Below are 15,178 nucleotides of genomic sequence, written 5' to 3' on the forward strand. Positions count from 1 at the left end.
AAGCTCCGTTTTTACTGTGAAAACGTACATGTCATTTCAGGTTAATTTTCGGGTTTCTGTACCCCGGCTGCTTAAGCTCCTCATTAGCATGTCAATCCTTGTTTAGACTGTGCTATTCACCAAGTGTAGGCAAGGATTATTGCTTCCCCACTTAACTGGGCCTGGTGGATTAGATACTAAAAACCAGACTGAATGTTGTTAAGCAGTACTTTCATGCTCGACACTCCTTAATATGTAAAACACTAAGCACACAGATAAAACCATAAGCTGCCATTTGTAGATGCTAAAAAGTGCACAGCATCTTCCCCCTCCACAGCCTGTGACCTGCACACTTCCATTTATTACACCTGCCTGTTCCCTAAGTACCCGTTAACTTTCTTAACAAATCTTACAAGCAACATGAAATTAGAATCACGGAATGTCCTGAGATAGAAGGCACCTACAGGGATCATCGAGCCCAAGTCCTGGCCCTGCACAGGACACCCGAAGAATCACACCAAGGAGATTTAATCTCCGTGTTGATGAATGGGGCTGTGGTGTTGAGCTGTGCCCAAGAGGCACAGACACCTTGGGGAGCTACAGAATTCATCACTGCAACAGTACCAGAACCAGCACAGCCAGGGGGGCATTAATGGTAACCTTTTTTGTCTTGTTTCCCCAGTAATAGTTAATAATAGCTTTATAGTTACAAGTTAATTTTTGTCAATAGACCTGACAAACATCAACTTTACTCTAAAAAGGGAATTCCTTTAGCTGGGACAACACTGAAATACCCCCCCTAAAACAATTTTTTGCTAATATCACAGAATATTGTACCTATATCTAATAACCCCTGGGACCCTGTTTCACCTTCCTCACTGTGCACCCATCTCTTGCCTCCTGTTTAAACTTCACCCACCACCATCTCCCACAGTGGGATTAATGGGGAGACGGTGAGTTTCCACTGTCTGGAATCCACAGGCTGCAATCAGTGCATTCCCATAAAGGAACTGCTCTCCTCCACATGGATGTGCAGGAATGTTTGGGAGAAGCAGTGGCAATGCACACTGCCTTGGATGAAGGGAGCAGTTCATGCTTCTGAGACCACTCCAAGTTGTGCAGAGACCAGCAGCATTACATCAGTCTCGGGGAAGGTATTCCATGCTCCCACGTGACCTGGATCAGCCAAAGAGCTCCCCAGGAAGGGTAACAGCATGGCTGCCTGCAAAGGAACCAAGTGCTGCCTGACATGGTTGGAAAACCACTGCAGCAATGCTATTTGCACAGCTTATTAGACAACAAAGAGAAATCCCCACTGAGCCCAAGCTGCAATTTGGAATCTGCTTGGCAGAGAATGGTTTTAGAAACTGAAAAGGTTTCCTCAGATTGCCTCATATCTCCAACAACCACAATTAACAACAGAAGGCTCCAAAACCCAAACCCAAAATCAAACATATGGCATGTAAGTCTTTACAAACAAACTCTTTATTAAGAACAAAATCATACAACTTGCAGGAAGTTCCCTAAAGGCATGATATATTGCAGAGCTGTACTGGTACTAAGGAACCAAAACGGCAACAGACTGGGAAGAGGAAGAGAGGAATTTGGGAGAGGAAGTCCCTGGAAAGACTTCACTGCACTTCCACCACTACCACCCAGCCCCGTAGCCTCCCCGGTAGCCCCCGCCCGCTCCTCGGTACCCCCCTCCTCCTCCTCCTCCTCCTCTATAGCCGCCCCCACCTCCGTAGGGGCTCCCTGAGTATCCTCGTGCTCTGGAGCGCCGGCCGGAGTATCCGGAGTATCCAGAGTATCCGTACCCGCCGTACCCTCGGCCCCTGGGGGGGGCTCCCCAGCCCCTGGAGCCGCCGTTGTCGTAGCGAGTCATCTTGGGGGGCCGGGGGCCGTCCCCGAACCTGCAAGGACAAACAGCAGAGCCTTGAGGCAGCCTCACAAATCCCGCTTCCTAAAGGCTGCAGGAACTGCCAAGATCCCCAGCTGAGCCACCTCTGGGTTCTGTAACAGATCAGTGTTGGAACCACACCTTTTCCACTTCGGAAGCTTTCCTCTGCTTCAGAAGCAAGGCACGAAAACAAGGGGCGACCGAGGGGTGCAAGCCCAGCCAAATATTTATTTCCACAAATAGGTTTGCCCAAAATAAATCTGAATTATCTTTTCTTTAAAAAGTCACGGTGTTTTGCAAAGAGGTGACGACAAGCTTTTATTGCTGAGATCCGTGCGTCCTTCCTGTGGAAACAGGCGGTGCTCTGCCCCCCCCAGGCTTTGCAGGGAGCATTCCACACCCCCAAGAGCCAAAGCCTGCGGCTCCTGCGCCGCCCCCCGGCTCCTCACCTTGTGTTGGCAGCCAGGAGGGCCATGCCCGCGGCCGCCGGCCTGGAGAGCTGCCGGATGACGGTCAGCATGCGCTCCTGCGCCGGGTCCAGCTGCCGGATGATGCCGGGATCCTTGGAAACCTCCACCACCAGGGCCTCCACGGCGGCGCGCAGGGCCGTGATGCAGGCGGCCTGTGCGTGCGGCATCCGCAGCTTGATCCTGCGGCACAGAGCAGGGTCAGAGCCACCCCCACTGCCCGATCCTGCGGCACACAGGAGGGTCAGAGCCACCCCCACTGCCCGATCCTGCGGCACACAGGAGGGTCAGAGCCACCCCCACTGCCCGGCACCGAGATGCCCCGGGGAGCGGCTCCTCCTTGAGCCAGAAACCTCCAGGCTCATCTTTGAAGTTTTAATTTGGGGCAGATTGGCCCCACTGAAGGGCCAGATTTGAAAGATCCCTAAAATTTGACATTGCTAAAATGTAACTATTCTTCTGTCGAAATTTGATCTTGAATTAAAACAGGGCCGTGGAGATGCTCCAAGGGCTGGAGCCCCTCTGCTCTGGAAACAGGCTGGGAGAGCTGGAGTTTCTCAGGCTCCAGGGAGACCTTAGAGCCCCTTCCAGTGCCTAAATAGGGCTTATAAAAAGGAGGAAGAGGGACTTTTTATGCGGGCAGATAGTTACAGGACAAGGTGGAATGGTATCAAGCTGCCAGAGGGCAGGGTTACATGGGATATTGGAAGAAATCCTTCCCTGGGAGGGTGGGGAGGCCCTGGCACAGGTTGCCCAGAGAAGCTGTGGCTGCCCCATCCTTAGAAGTGTCCAAGGCCAGGTTGGATGGGGCTTGGAGCAACCTGGGCTAGTGGAAGGTGTCCACCTGAGATGAGCTTTAAAGTCCCTTCCAACCCAAATCATTCTGGGACTCTGTCATTCTATACTCAGATAATATCAATATGTAACTTCTTGCATCAAAACAGAAAGATACAAAAATAAAAAGTGAACTAAGAACATGAGGCTCCAAGATTTTGAAAGCCCCAGGCCACCCTCAAAAATACTAGTGAACTAAGGTTAAGCATTTCTTTGCCTCCATTTCACCAACCAGGGGGAAAAAAATAAAAGAACAAAAAGACACCCAGATGGTATTTGGTCATGGCCACAACATTTACACGGCCAGAGGCAATCACTGCTCTCCTCAAGCTGTTTCCAAGACTTGAAAACAAGGTTTCCTCAGCCTCTGTCTGAAGTGGAGGCCCAAAACTCCTAATACCTCTTATTCACCTTCCAGTTAAAGGGGAAAAACCCAGCAGTTTTTATGGAAACTGCCTGGTGTCCTGTTTTCAGCTGAAGCAGATAATCTGCATGGAACAGAGCTCTAATAAACCCCTCCCTTCCTCCCAGGAAACAAAGGTGATGCCTTCCCAACACACCTGTGGTGCAGGGCCTGCTCTGGGGTCCCTGTTCTAGGGATATTTGTGTCCACAGAACTGACACTCCCCCTCAGTCAGGGGGCTTGGAACTGGATGGGATTTAAGGTCCCTTCCAACCCAAACCATTCCATGATTCCACGATTCTGAGCACCAAGGAGGTCCATACCAGTCATCCACCAGAATGAGCTCCCCATCTGACAGGACTTTCTTGGAGGCAAAGAGGAGCAGCTGCAGTGGGCTCACCAAGGTCATGGTTTTGGCAGAGATGGCTCGTGTTCGAATCTGCAGGTGAGAGAGGAAAACAACTCTTGAAATGGAAAACGGATCCTTACCTTCCTCTGGACACTGAAACTGGAGAGTTTTGTGAAAAAAACCCCACCCAACAACACACTAAAAAATCTAAGTATAATGTTAGGAGATTACAAGAGCACGTGCACAAACAAAATTTAATGCCAGGCTGATGTTTGGAGTGTTTCTGTACTGGCTGGTGTAAAAAAACCCATCAAAACCCAACAGCTATTTAGAAATACTCATCTTCTGTGTCTGCAGTTATGCAGCTGGGGTTTAGCAAGAGCCATTTCATGCTTTGCCAGCCTAAAAATGACCAAGGCACAGCTGAATTATCTTCCCACCTTTTGCATTGCTGGGGCTGTGATGAAAAGCTGCTTCAGTAGAGTCCTACTCATGCAAGTGTGCCAGCCTGCTTTCTCATTTAATAGAAACAAGACCTTAAGCTTGAACTCAAAGTGAGCACTTGGATTTCTGACCTGAGCCAGAGATAACAGCCCTGACTACCCAGCTCCTGCCCCTCACTTTAAAGAGGAACAGAAGAGCAGCACTTTGGATTTCAGCCTCCCACCCTGACAGCTCCTCTCTCCCTCCTTCTTTCACACAGCAGAATCTGTTGTACTTGTTTGTCCTCAAAGCAAAGCTTTTTGAGCTCAAAAGTCTTTTGGTGTTTTCAGGGAAGCTCAATTTAGAGAGATGGTTGAGGGGGATTGAAGGTCTGACCCTCCCGGGATCCTGACACAGAGAGTGAAGAGGGGCAAAGCCTCACCACAGCTCTGAACTATGGATGTGAGAATCCACATTATCAGGGCAAGATCCCAGCCAGTGCCCAAAGGGTTTAAAATTCCATTTATTACCAAACATAAAAGCATTGCCTTTGTTTGCTCCTGCAAATACGGGTGAGCAGGAGCAGCTGAGCTCATGGAGGCCATCAGTGGAGCACAGGAGATCTCCCAGGGCTTCCAGAGACATGTAGGTACGTGCTGAGTACACCAGATCCAGGGGATGGAGGAGCACATCCTGGGGACCCTGGGGAAAGCATCCTGGGGTTCATGAGAGATGTTTGGGAAATGGGAATTGCCCTCGGCAGATGACAAACTACCTTCAGGCTGAAACAGGAGCACCCCACTGCCATATTCCACACCCCTCTTTTCTCCCTGATTCATAAGTAGCAGAAGTGATAAGGGTAAAAATTCTCTGGTGCCTGATGAGCAAGGAAGAGCTCCCAAAACAAACTCTGAAAGAAGATAATGGTTTAGATTCCTCTCTGTGATCTGGCTGTTGTCACAAAACTCACAGGGACTTTCTACTGGATGTGGTTGACTCGAAGCTCCTGGGAGGCTGAGTGACACCAGGACCACATAAAGTTCACTTTCTGGAAAGCAAACCAACCAACCAACAGCCCCTCCCCAAAAAACAAGCTAAATATTGCACAGTCAGGTTTTTTCCTTATGGCTTCTTTACCAAGAAGAGCCTCTTGAACAATCTGGCAGCACGTGATCAAGAACAAACCCAAAAGCTTTACCTTTTCTCCAAAAACGAAGAAGGGTGATGGATACTTGATGTCCTGGCTGCTGAAAGGGCAGTTGACAGATGATTTGTGGATGAGAGCGTTGTGCCCCTCCGTGGTAAGAATTTTCCTTTTCTCCTTGTGGTAGCAGACGTTGGGGTAGACCCCAAAAGCCAGCAGGGAGATGACAACATCCAGGTTATTGTCTGGGCCCGTGTTGTTGAACGGCTGAGTCATCAAACACTCTGTTGGCAGAGAACAGAGGAGTGGCTCAAACCCACAGGGCATGGAGGAGAGCACAGCAGAGCTGTTTAGGATCCTGGATCAGAGCAGGGTTGTTTAGGATCCTGGACCAGTGCATTTTCTGATTCAGTCCACTGGTAGAGGTGCATCTGCTCCCCAATGACCTCTGTGCTCAGAGCATTCCAGCTCTACATTCAACTTTGAATTTCTTAATGGAGAGCAAAAAGCTGAAAAATACTGCTAACAAGGAGGTATTTTTCTTTCCCAAACTCTTCATAAACAAGGAGAGAGGGGGTTGCCCAGAATGTGCTGTACCACAGTGTGTTTACTGTCATTTGTTCTGGAGACAGAACTTCAGGGGGAGGTCAGAATGGATGCTTTTATTAGTTTATTTGTTACAAACCTCCCCAGAGTCTCTGGGAGCTTGTTTTCAGGTCATCTTGCCCAGAAAGAAAGTTAAGGGTAAATACAGCAGTGATCCTAGCAGCGTGAGGAGAAAAAAAATTAAAGGAATTTAAAGAAAAAAAAACCAAAAAGGAAAAGAAGGGGAGATAAACATCTACTCAATCCAGCCAGACAAACCATTTCACTGAGATCCTCAGCAACATTTGGCCAATTCAGAACCTGGTCAAGTTTAAGAATTTTATTTTATTTTTTCCTAGAAAATGGAATAATTTGGCACACTGCTGCACATCCCTCCTGCAGCAGGAGTCACAGGGTTCAGCTCAACACTGTTCAGCTCACACAGACTCCCTGCTCAGGCTAAAGGAAAGGAGGGGAGAAGTACAGCACGTTTTGGAGATGTAAAAGGGAAGGAGAAAGAAAACCAGGGAGGTAACACTCCAAGGACAGCTGCTTAATAGATTTTCAATCCTGCAGCCCTAACCTCAGCCTCCAAAGCCAACCTGTGTTGCCCCACACCCATCACAGCTTCTCTGCTTTAGGAGACAGCACTAAAATCCATCTAAAAGCAGAGCAGTGTTATGGCAAATCCACTAAACCCTCTGTGCTTGTGTGTTCAACACAGATTATCCTGCTTATTTATTTATCATCTCAGAATGAAAAATGCAAATTCTTAAATTACTGTGTCCAAGCAGAATCACCTTCAGGGAAGCCAGAACTAATAAGTATGTCTTTCAGCTGGACTTTTGCTTCCCAAGTCATTCTGAGAGTGGCCATGCTGAGTCTTTTGTGCTCACAAAACCTCTTCTCTGCTTCTTCACCACCCATTCTGAAAAGCAAACAGAGGGAATTACAAGTCTGGTCAGGGAAGGGGAAAGCTCCCACTGTGTTACCCACAACTCCCCCTCAGCTGCTGCGCCAGACAACGTACCTGGCATCGTCCCAGGCCTGGAAGACAGAGAGCAAAGCCACGTGATCCGAGTACCTGGTCCCAGCAAAGTTCCTATGGACATAACCCAGGCGTTTGCCCTCGTTGATGAAGGGCTCAGGGAAACAGGTGGCAGCAGAGATGGTACAAACAGCATCTCCCACGCTGAAAGGAGCCACAGAAGGGATCAGGGTCATTCAGTTCCTGCTGCAGCACCTGCTGCAGGCTGCTGGCAGCAGTGCAGCTTCTCTGCTACAAATCTTAGTAACCTCGCCCTTATCTACCAGAGTTCTTCACTGAAACACTTCTCTGGAAGTGGAGGTTAAATCAGGTCTATCTTCCCTCCCCTCCTCCCCATCCACACACCACCTTCTCCTGGTGAAAAGGACCCTGCAGCCATCACAATGACAAAGCAAAACCTGGGGATTCATTTTAATCCTTACCTCAGTGTCAAATTCCATGTCTCCCCACCTCTAGCTCACGGTTATACTGAAGTGTTTCCAGTCCCACTCTTAATTCATAAATATTCAGGCTCCACTGATCTGTTGCAGTGAACTCTCAGTTTCATAACTACTTCATTCCCTACACTGGAAGTTATTTCTCCTCTGCTCCCATGAATATTCAGTCTGCTCTCCCCAGCTGCAGCACTTATTGCTCATCTAGATATATTGTTTTTTCTCTCATACAGTGCATGTCAAGAGGCTCAGGAACTCAGAAAAACAAGAACAAGACACTGAGATGAGTGCTCAACTTACTAAAAAATGCAGCCCATGATCATCATCTTGCCCAGACGAGGCTCAATGGGAAGCTTGGCCAGGATTCTTCCAAGAGGTGTCAACTCATCGTTGGAATCCAGGGCATCCAGCTCTGAAACAAGATGCCTTCTGATCAAAGGGGGTTAACTAGTCCCAGAAAGCCTTAGATAAGAAATGCAGAGTTTCTGTGTGTTTAAATAGAACCCCACCTGTACTTAAGTTTAATGCTGTTTACAATATTGCCAACCTGATTTTCCAAACTGGACTGAGGTCAGGTAGATTTTACTTTAGCTTTACAGAAGTTTTACTACCTCCTCCACAGCTAAAATAATCACTATTTAATTCACATACATGTTTTTCCATTCCTTTTTTAGTTTGTTTCTGTACAAACCACCATTACATTGCTAAACTTGCTTCAAGTCCCTATATTTGATCTAATCACAGCCAACTGTGGAGTCTTCATTGCTGCTGCCAGATCACAGAATTCTCTTCCTCAAAAAGAGACCACCACAAACTCTCTCTTCCATGAGGCTTTACCTGCCTTTCCCCCCTTCCATTACCTAAAAATCATCACCTGTATTCATCCTCAAAGCTATCAGGAGTTTTTTTACATTAAAAAAAAAAAAAGCTTTGTAGCCTCAGCAATTAAACAGGAAAGGAAACACATAAAGGACTCCTTAGCCACCATCAAATCCATTTTTTTTCTTGGTACCTACTGAACCCAAAAGCCTAAAGAATACTTTGAAGAGTAACATCTCACCTTCCTGAAAATGCACTAGCAGTGTACCTGCACTGAAAAATCACAGGTCATCCAGGAGAGGGAGGCACCTGCAGAAACAGCTACTTGGTGTTAGAGCTGAAAACATTTGCCTTTTCCCCTGGCTCTGCACTTCTTATCTGCACAGTGAGAAAAGCACTAACAATTTTTAGACCAGAAAGTCATTAAACTTGAATACCTATCCCCAGCTCTCTTCTTCATTCTGGTCTCCCCCCTGTATACAATCAATCAGATATTCTGGTTGTTAAAAATTTTAAGAAGTGTTTATTTACTGACATTGGTAAAGTGTGCTGAGGTTTGACATCACTGCTTTACATCTAAAGCATAAATTTAAGGTTCCTCCCTGCCCCATTTTATTCATATTCTAGTTAGTTCCTCAAAAAAAGTGGGGAGACAGCTCAACTCCCACCTCAGTTTCTCCTGGCTTTTTATGCAGATTTATAAACTGGAGATTTAATTACCTGAGAAAATCGGATCTTGGGTCAGCAAACTGTACAAAGCAGTAATTATACAATGAACTAGCAACCTCTCTTTTTCAGTGCTTTTCCAGCAGCTTTGTGAATGCCTCAGGCACTGGACTGAGTCTGTGCTGCACACAGCAGTGCCACAGCTGGAAAACAGGAAGCTAGAAGCTAACACAAGTTACTGGTGAAACAAAAAAACAAGCCTCGAGTTTGAAGGCTCAAGTTTCTCAAAGGAATGACCCTCCACTTGGGAATTCAAGTATTTCTTCAGCTGCACAAGCCACTGCCACCCACACGGTGCCTCCAGGAAACACCTCGGAGTGTCCCACAGCGTGTGCGGCTCACACAGCCCACCGGGGGAGGTGCAGCCTTGGCCGGTGAGCAGGGACACGGAAAAGCACTGGGACGCAGGGAACACAGCTCCAGGAACAGCCCGAGGGCAGCCCAGGTACCTCTGAGCGTTCGCTCCGCCTCGATCACCGCGTCCAGGGGCGGGGGCTCGATGGCCTTGGCCAGGAACTGCCCGATGCCGCCCAGCCGCAGCAGTTTGATGCTCAGAGCGATCTCGTGCAGTGGCGTCCGAAACATTTCGGGTGTCATGTGAGTCTGCAGCCTGCGATGAGAAGAGAACAAAGAAGGGCACGTTTCTCCGAGCACAGGCTTTGATCACCACGAGAGGTCATTGCACCAGCACAAACTACTGCCCTCCAAAGCCCCCGAGCCAACCCACGGCTCTCTCTGTGCTCCTGGAGCCTGGGCCCTTCTACCAGGGAATTCCATGCTTCTCCATTCTCCTCTGGGCTGAATCTGCACTGGGAATGCACACAGGGTGTAGCCCTCACATCCCCACTGCCCACTGTGGCTTCTCCCACGAGCTGACCACACGGAGCCTGCATGGCTGGAGCCCCATTCCCAGCATGGATGTGTCCAGCCCTATACATCCCTTACCATCATCTTCTCTTCCACTCCTGAGAGACAACCTGCTTGCAGCCCTTTTGTACAAGAACTTCTCTACCTGTCCCATCAACTCCAAACCACCCACTCCTCCTGCACACACTTCTCTGATCACTAAAATGATTAAGTATTTCCGCTGGATGTTTTCCAAAGGTAATTTTTTGGTAGGAAAAAAGACCTGATGGAAACACACAGAGCTCTCAAGTCTTTGGCACAGTGATCCTTTGTGATCCTTCAGCTTGCCGGTTGAAATATGAAGTCCAGGGAATGACTGCACTCAGCAACAGGCAGCTAGAAAAGGTTTCAAACACCTTGAACAGATATCCAGGTTCAGCTGGCACCAGATTTAGATGGTATCTCTCAAAAGATTATCTTCACAAGTCCACAAACCCTTTCTGAGGCACCATGGAACTAGTATATTTTGGGTTAATATTCTTTCAAGGAAGGTAACTTTAAAATCATGAAGTCCCATGATTACTTCAGTAGCCCAAAATTGGGTCCCTGTCAAAAATTGTTAATTAAAATCACCCCACTGTACTTGACAGCAAATCTAAATAAATTTGAGCAATTCAAGGAGAGCTTTTGATCAACTGATGCTTTCAGAGGTTATTACATAAAGTTGAACATCAAAACAGTTATGCTCTAACAGCCAGAGAAAGGGGCACTGGAACTTTCATGAGGGAGATCAAACACAGAGTGTAACAGCTGTGTAGACTTTTCCAACCAGCAAAGAGATTTCCATGGCTCTAGTAACGGAGAAACAGCTTGGCAGAGAGAAGAGGTCAAAAGTTTCAGCTGCAGGGAAGGTGCTAGAGGAGCATGAAGGGGCTTCCTGGCCATGGAAGGGGATGCAGAGAAAAGCAACATCTGCTTTCCCTGCTTTTTGCCAGTTCCATGACAGAATTGACTGTTATGTGGAGAGGCCAGGTGCCCTCAATGTTTGCAGGCAGACTAGAGCCTCATCCTCACTACAAAGCTCTTTTCTGCCTCGCCTCAATTCCCAAGCAGTATTATTTTTCCCCTGAGAGGTTCTGTAGGTTGCAGTGAAGCTCTTACTGGTAAAATCATCAGCTACTTATCCACCTCATACTATGGGTGAAAGCATTTTGACACAGGTACATTTTTTAGCCAGAGAACTGCGATATTTCAGTGTGAGCTGACATCACACATCTCTCTGTGCCTTCTGCGGTGATTTCTCCAGTGTGACCAGAGCAGCACACAGCAGTCTGGGGGTATTTTGTCCCTGCAGAGCACGGCCTCACCTCTCAAAGCGAGCTCTGCTGCACAGGTGGAAGCAGAACCCGGCCCGCACGCGCCCGGCTCTGCCTTTGCGCTGCTCCAGATTGGTTTTGGATGCCCAGACCGTGGCATAGTTTGTCATGTTGTTGTGAGCCGTGAACAGCTTCACTTTTTGCCTGTTCCAGGGGGAAAAAAAATCACTTAAGATCAGAAGTTCTTCACCTTATGTCCTGCCAAATCAGTTCTTATTTTATTGCTTGAAGTCACATTGCTTAAGAAGCCAGCCACCCTGTCTGAGTAGCTGAGCTTTGGTTAGTTAGGCATGGATGTGGAAGCTAAAGCATCACTCTTTATAAAGCAATGCCCCAAGCAATACACAGAATGATGTTCTCACAACTGCCTCAAAAGCTTAAAATTATCCTAAAATCATGAGCTCCCCGGGTGCACTTTGCTCAGAGGACATGCCCAGCAAGGCAGGATCTGCAGGAGACTACAAAAATCTTCCCTCTTTTCCGTCAGGCAGACACTGAGGGTTTGTAACACTCAGCTGGCAGATGGCATCCATCAAATTGGCGTGGAGACCCACTGACACCTCACATGAATAGTGCCAGCATGACGAACCCAGCCCACTGAGATGCCAGCGTGGTGTGTCACCGTGCTGACCGGCTGAAGACAATGCTAATTTGTCCTGAGTTAGAGTCCTCAAGCACAGCTCTGGGAGCATGGGAACACAAGGCACCTCTGTGTGCTCCCAGAACGTTTCCTGCATTCCCAGGGGTAGGATTTACAAAACAAAAAGCTGCTTCATGAACTCACTTGCAGGAGTCGATAACAAAGACCACGTCGTTGATGGTAATGCTGGTCTCGGCGATGCTGGTGGATAAAATAACCTGTAAAAACCAGGAATTGCAAAGTGATGTTATTGGTCTGGAATAGCTGAGGATGAACAGCCAAATAAACTACAGAACTTGAATAAAAAATTCAGCAGTACATTCCCCAAAAGCCCAGAGCTGCACACAGAGAAGGCTCCCTTACTTTGGTCACTCCGGGAGGCACGGGATCAAACACTCGACGCTGTTCTTCCAGAGGAATTTGGGAATGCAGAGGTAAAATCCTGTACTGGTGGCCTCCTACAACAGGAATACAAGAAGGTTGGTAACTACTACTATGTGACTCTCATTTCTTCTTTGCACAACATAAAAATTTCTGCTCATTCACTTCCACAACAAATTAGCTCCCTAAGCCTCTCATCCAACTCCCATCCTCACACAGCCAATGGTTTCCTTTGGAAAAGATGAAATATAATAAAACAGCTGCTTATACCAAAGCGTGGGTTCATTTCTAGATGCTTCTGCATTGTATAGATCAAGTTCCAGCCAGGCAAGAAAACAAGGACAGCTCCTGGGACATTCAGAGTCTTGATATAAATCAGCAGGGCCTCAATGAGCTCAAAAGAGGTTTCTCTCTCGTTCAGCTGAGCCATGGAGTGCTTTGTTTCTGGGCCATATTCATCACTGCAAATAAGGTTGCAATTGGCCTACCAAAAAAAAAAAATCATATAAATTAATTTACTCAAACTACAGAGAATGGCTGGCCAGGCACACAGGAAAATGAGATATGTGGGTAGTTGTCTCTCAAGAAAAACTGGCCATCTTTTAAAAATTTCAAATGACTGGCCTAAAGAGAAGTTTCAAATCTACAAATTAAAAGCTATAGAAGTTTCTTGACAATGCATGTGAGTACTGACAATATCAACTGCAAGCGAAGAAGGGAAAGAATCTACATTTTCACCCTGAAAAGGTATCACCAAGCTCATGCTCCCCTGTTTCTTCTTCCAAGGTCACCAATCTTTTCATTTTCAGAAGCATTTCAGTTCTAGCTTTAAAGAGAAGTAGATTGACAAAACACTAGAACTTTGGCTTCAATGAAAAAGAAATTCTTCAGTTTAGAAGGGCAATGGGAAAACTAAGTTGTATTGCTGAAGTTAACAGCAATCTCAGAGATTAAAAATAGGAACAAGTGTTTTAGTTCAACAATGCCACATGAATTACACTTGAGTTAGAGCCCTAAAACTGGCAGTTGTTCAATTTTTCACATGGAAAAAGGTCAAACATACATCATCATCTTCACCACCTTCTTCATCCTTCTCTTTCTTTTTCTTCTCCTTTGGTGGAGGAACAAACTGAGTCATCTGAATACAATCTTCCAGAAAATAATCTGCAAGGACAGACAGGAGATCAGGACTGACTACCAGAAACCTGTCTCATAATTCTTCTCATCATCTCTCCAGAGTCTCCTGATGTAACTGGGATGTCTCAGAGTATGAACAAAACACAAAGTAAAGCAGTTGCTGGAGGTGCAACCCATGGTTTACCTTGGACAGGAAAGGTTCTGCCATAGACCTCGATGATGGGACAGTTGAAGAAGTATTCACAGAACATACTGGTGTCAATGGTGGCAGACATGAGCACGACCCTGATTTCAGGGTAGGCCTGAATGACATCCCTCAGCACCACCAAAAGGAAGTCAGTCTGCACACAAGGAGAATAAAAGAGTCATTAACTTGCTACTCATAAAAAGCAATATCTTCCCAAGAGACCAGAAGGAACTACACAGACATACACATCTATTGAACAGGAGTTTTACTGGACAAGAGAAGTAACAAGTAGCATAAAAGCATTCTGTAACCAGAAACTGTTGTCGGTGCCTTGTTTTGAAATTATTGCAATTCCTGGGGTAAGTGAATTTTAGGATTTCCAGTGTAAAGAAGGTAGTCTAAAAGTAATCTGCTTCCTTCCTAACAATACATTACAACCTCTGGTCTTTATAAACTTGGTTTACATGTAAAGTAGCCACAGTTCATAAATAAATAAAAATGTGCAGGTGTATGTGAAGTTTATGGTTCTGTTTAAACATGACATTTATTTAGTTTTGCCATGCAGTTAGGCAGGCCCTTAGTTCCAAAGGTATAATTCCTATCCCAGCCAAAATTTCAAAACTTGTATTTTACATCATTAACATAAAATTAATTGATGAAGAGAAAAATGTGTGTTGCAATTCCACCCAAAGGAGACCCCAAATTCTGTCCAAACAAGCTTAAATATCCTGTCAGAACTTTGTGCTTGCTCTCACTCTTGTCGTGGCAAGGCTGAAAATGATACAGAATAATCAAGGGGACAGAAAACGTTTTCCATTTCTTAAATGACATTCAATCCCTCCCCTACTTCTACTGCAGGGTCTGTAAAATATCACCAGTAATACAACACTGTCAGTAGGAACAGAACTGCAGAGTAACAGTGCCATTCAGTGTGCTCCCCTATTTGGACAAGATGTGCTTGTGCCGTGGTGTTCTGTCCTCCAGAGGGGACCAGGACACTGGAGATGCTAACAGGAAAAAAGAGGGCAGCAAGGAACACAAGTCCTTGCTCTGCTAATCAGGTAAGGAGTAATTAAGAGCTTCTAAAAACATTATTGAGGATGGAAAACTGACATATGTGTCCCTTAGTAAGACACAGTTTGCTCTCACACCTTGGCTACCACACACAAACACATCCACAAGTTAAACAGTAGCACAGAGAGATCAGGACTGCATCAGCAGCTCACTCACATTAATGTCTCTCTCGTGGATCTCATCAACAATAACGTGGCTAATGCCGCGGATCCCAGTCTCCACCTTTCTCAGAAGAACACCTGAAAAAGCCACAGCAGGTAAATGTTCCTGTAACAGAGCAAGCTTCCCCCTCTCAGCCCCTGGTTTAAAAACCAGGAAGTGTGCAGGCTGCCCAGCCCCTTTTCCAACCCATCTCTAATTGCCAGGCCTTCATCTGTACAAGTGACAGCAAGGGCATGAAGCATTACCACCTGAAAGACTCTTTCA

The 15,178-nt window shown here is 46.5% G+C and overlaps 1 protein-coding gene across 1 annotated transcript in view; it reads right to left on the bottom strand.

Annotated features, from left to right (window-relative positions):
• Window positions 1–1,442: 1,442 nt before the first annotated feature.
• The window catches only part of DHX9 (DExH-box helicase 9), a 25,064-nt gene continuing 11,328 nt past the window's right edge, over window positions 1,443–15,178 (bottom strand). Inside the window, exons 12-26 of the mRNA XM_027694533.1 lie at window positions 14,909–15,106; window positions 13,676–13,832; window positions 13,418–13,518; window positions 12,625–12,838; window positions 12,337–12,431; window positions 12,118–12,191; window positions 11,325–11,477; window positions 9,561–9,721; window positions 7,867–7,978; window positions 7,115–7,276; window positions 6,885–7,012; window positions 5,554–5,783; window positions 3,907–4,022; window positions 2,329–2,529; window positions 1,443–1,892 (exon numbers count right to left, since the gene is read on the bottom strand). Coding sequence (XP_027550334.1) covers window positions 1,628–1,892; window positions 2,329–2,529; window positions 3,907–4,022; window positions 5,554–5,783; window positions 6,885–7,012; window positions 7,115–7,276; window positions 7,867–7,978; window positions 9,561–9,721; window positions 11,325–11,477; window positions 12,118–12,191; window positions 12,337–12,431; window positions 12,625–12,838; window positions 13,418–13,518; window positions 13,676–13,832; window positions 14,909–15,106 — 2,367 coding nt within the window. The 3' untranslated portion in view covers window positions 1,443–1,627. The remainder of the gene's footprint in view (window positions 1,893–2,328; window positions 2,530–3,906; window positions 4,023–5,553; window positions 5,784–6,884; window positions 7,013–7,114; window positions 7,277–7,866; window positions 7,979–9,560; window positions 9,722–11,324; window positions 11,478–12,117; window positions 12,192–12,336; window positions 12,432–12,624; window positions 12,839–13,417; window positions 13,519–13,675; window positions 13,833–14,908; window positions 15,107–15,178) is intronic.

The sequence above is a fragment of the Neopelma chrysocephalum genome, unplaced genomic scaffold, assembly GCF_003984885.1.
Source record: "Neopelma chrysocephalum unplaced genomic scaffold, ASM398488v2 Primary Assembly neopelma1_98, whole genome shotgun sequence".
NCBI classification, from domain to species: Eukaryota; Metazoa; Chordata; class Aves; order Passeriformes; family Pipridae; genus Neopelma; species Neopelma chrysocephalum.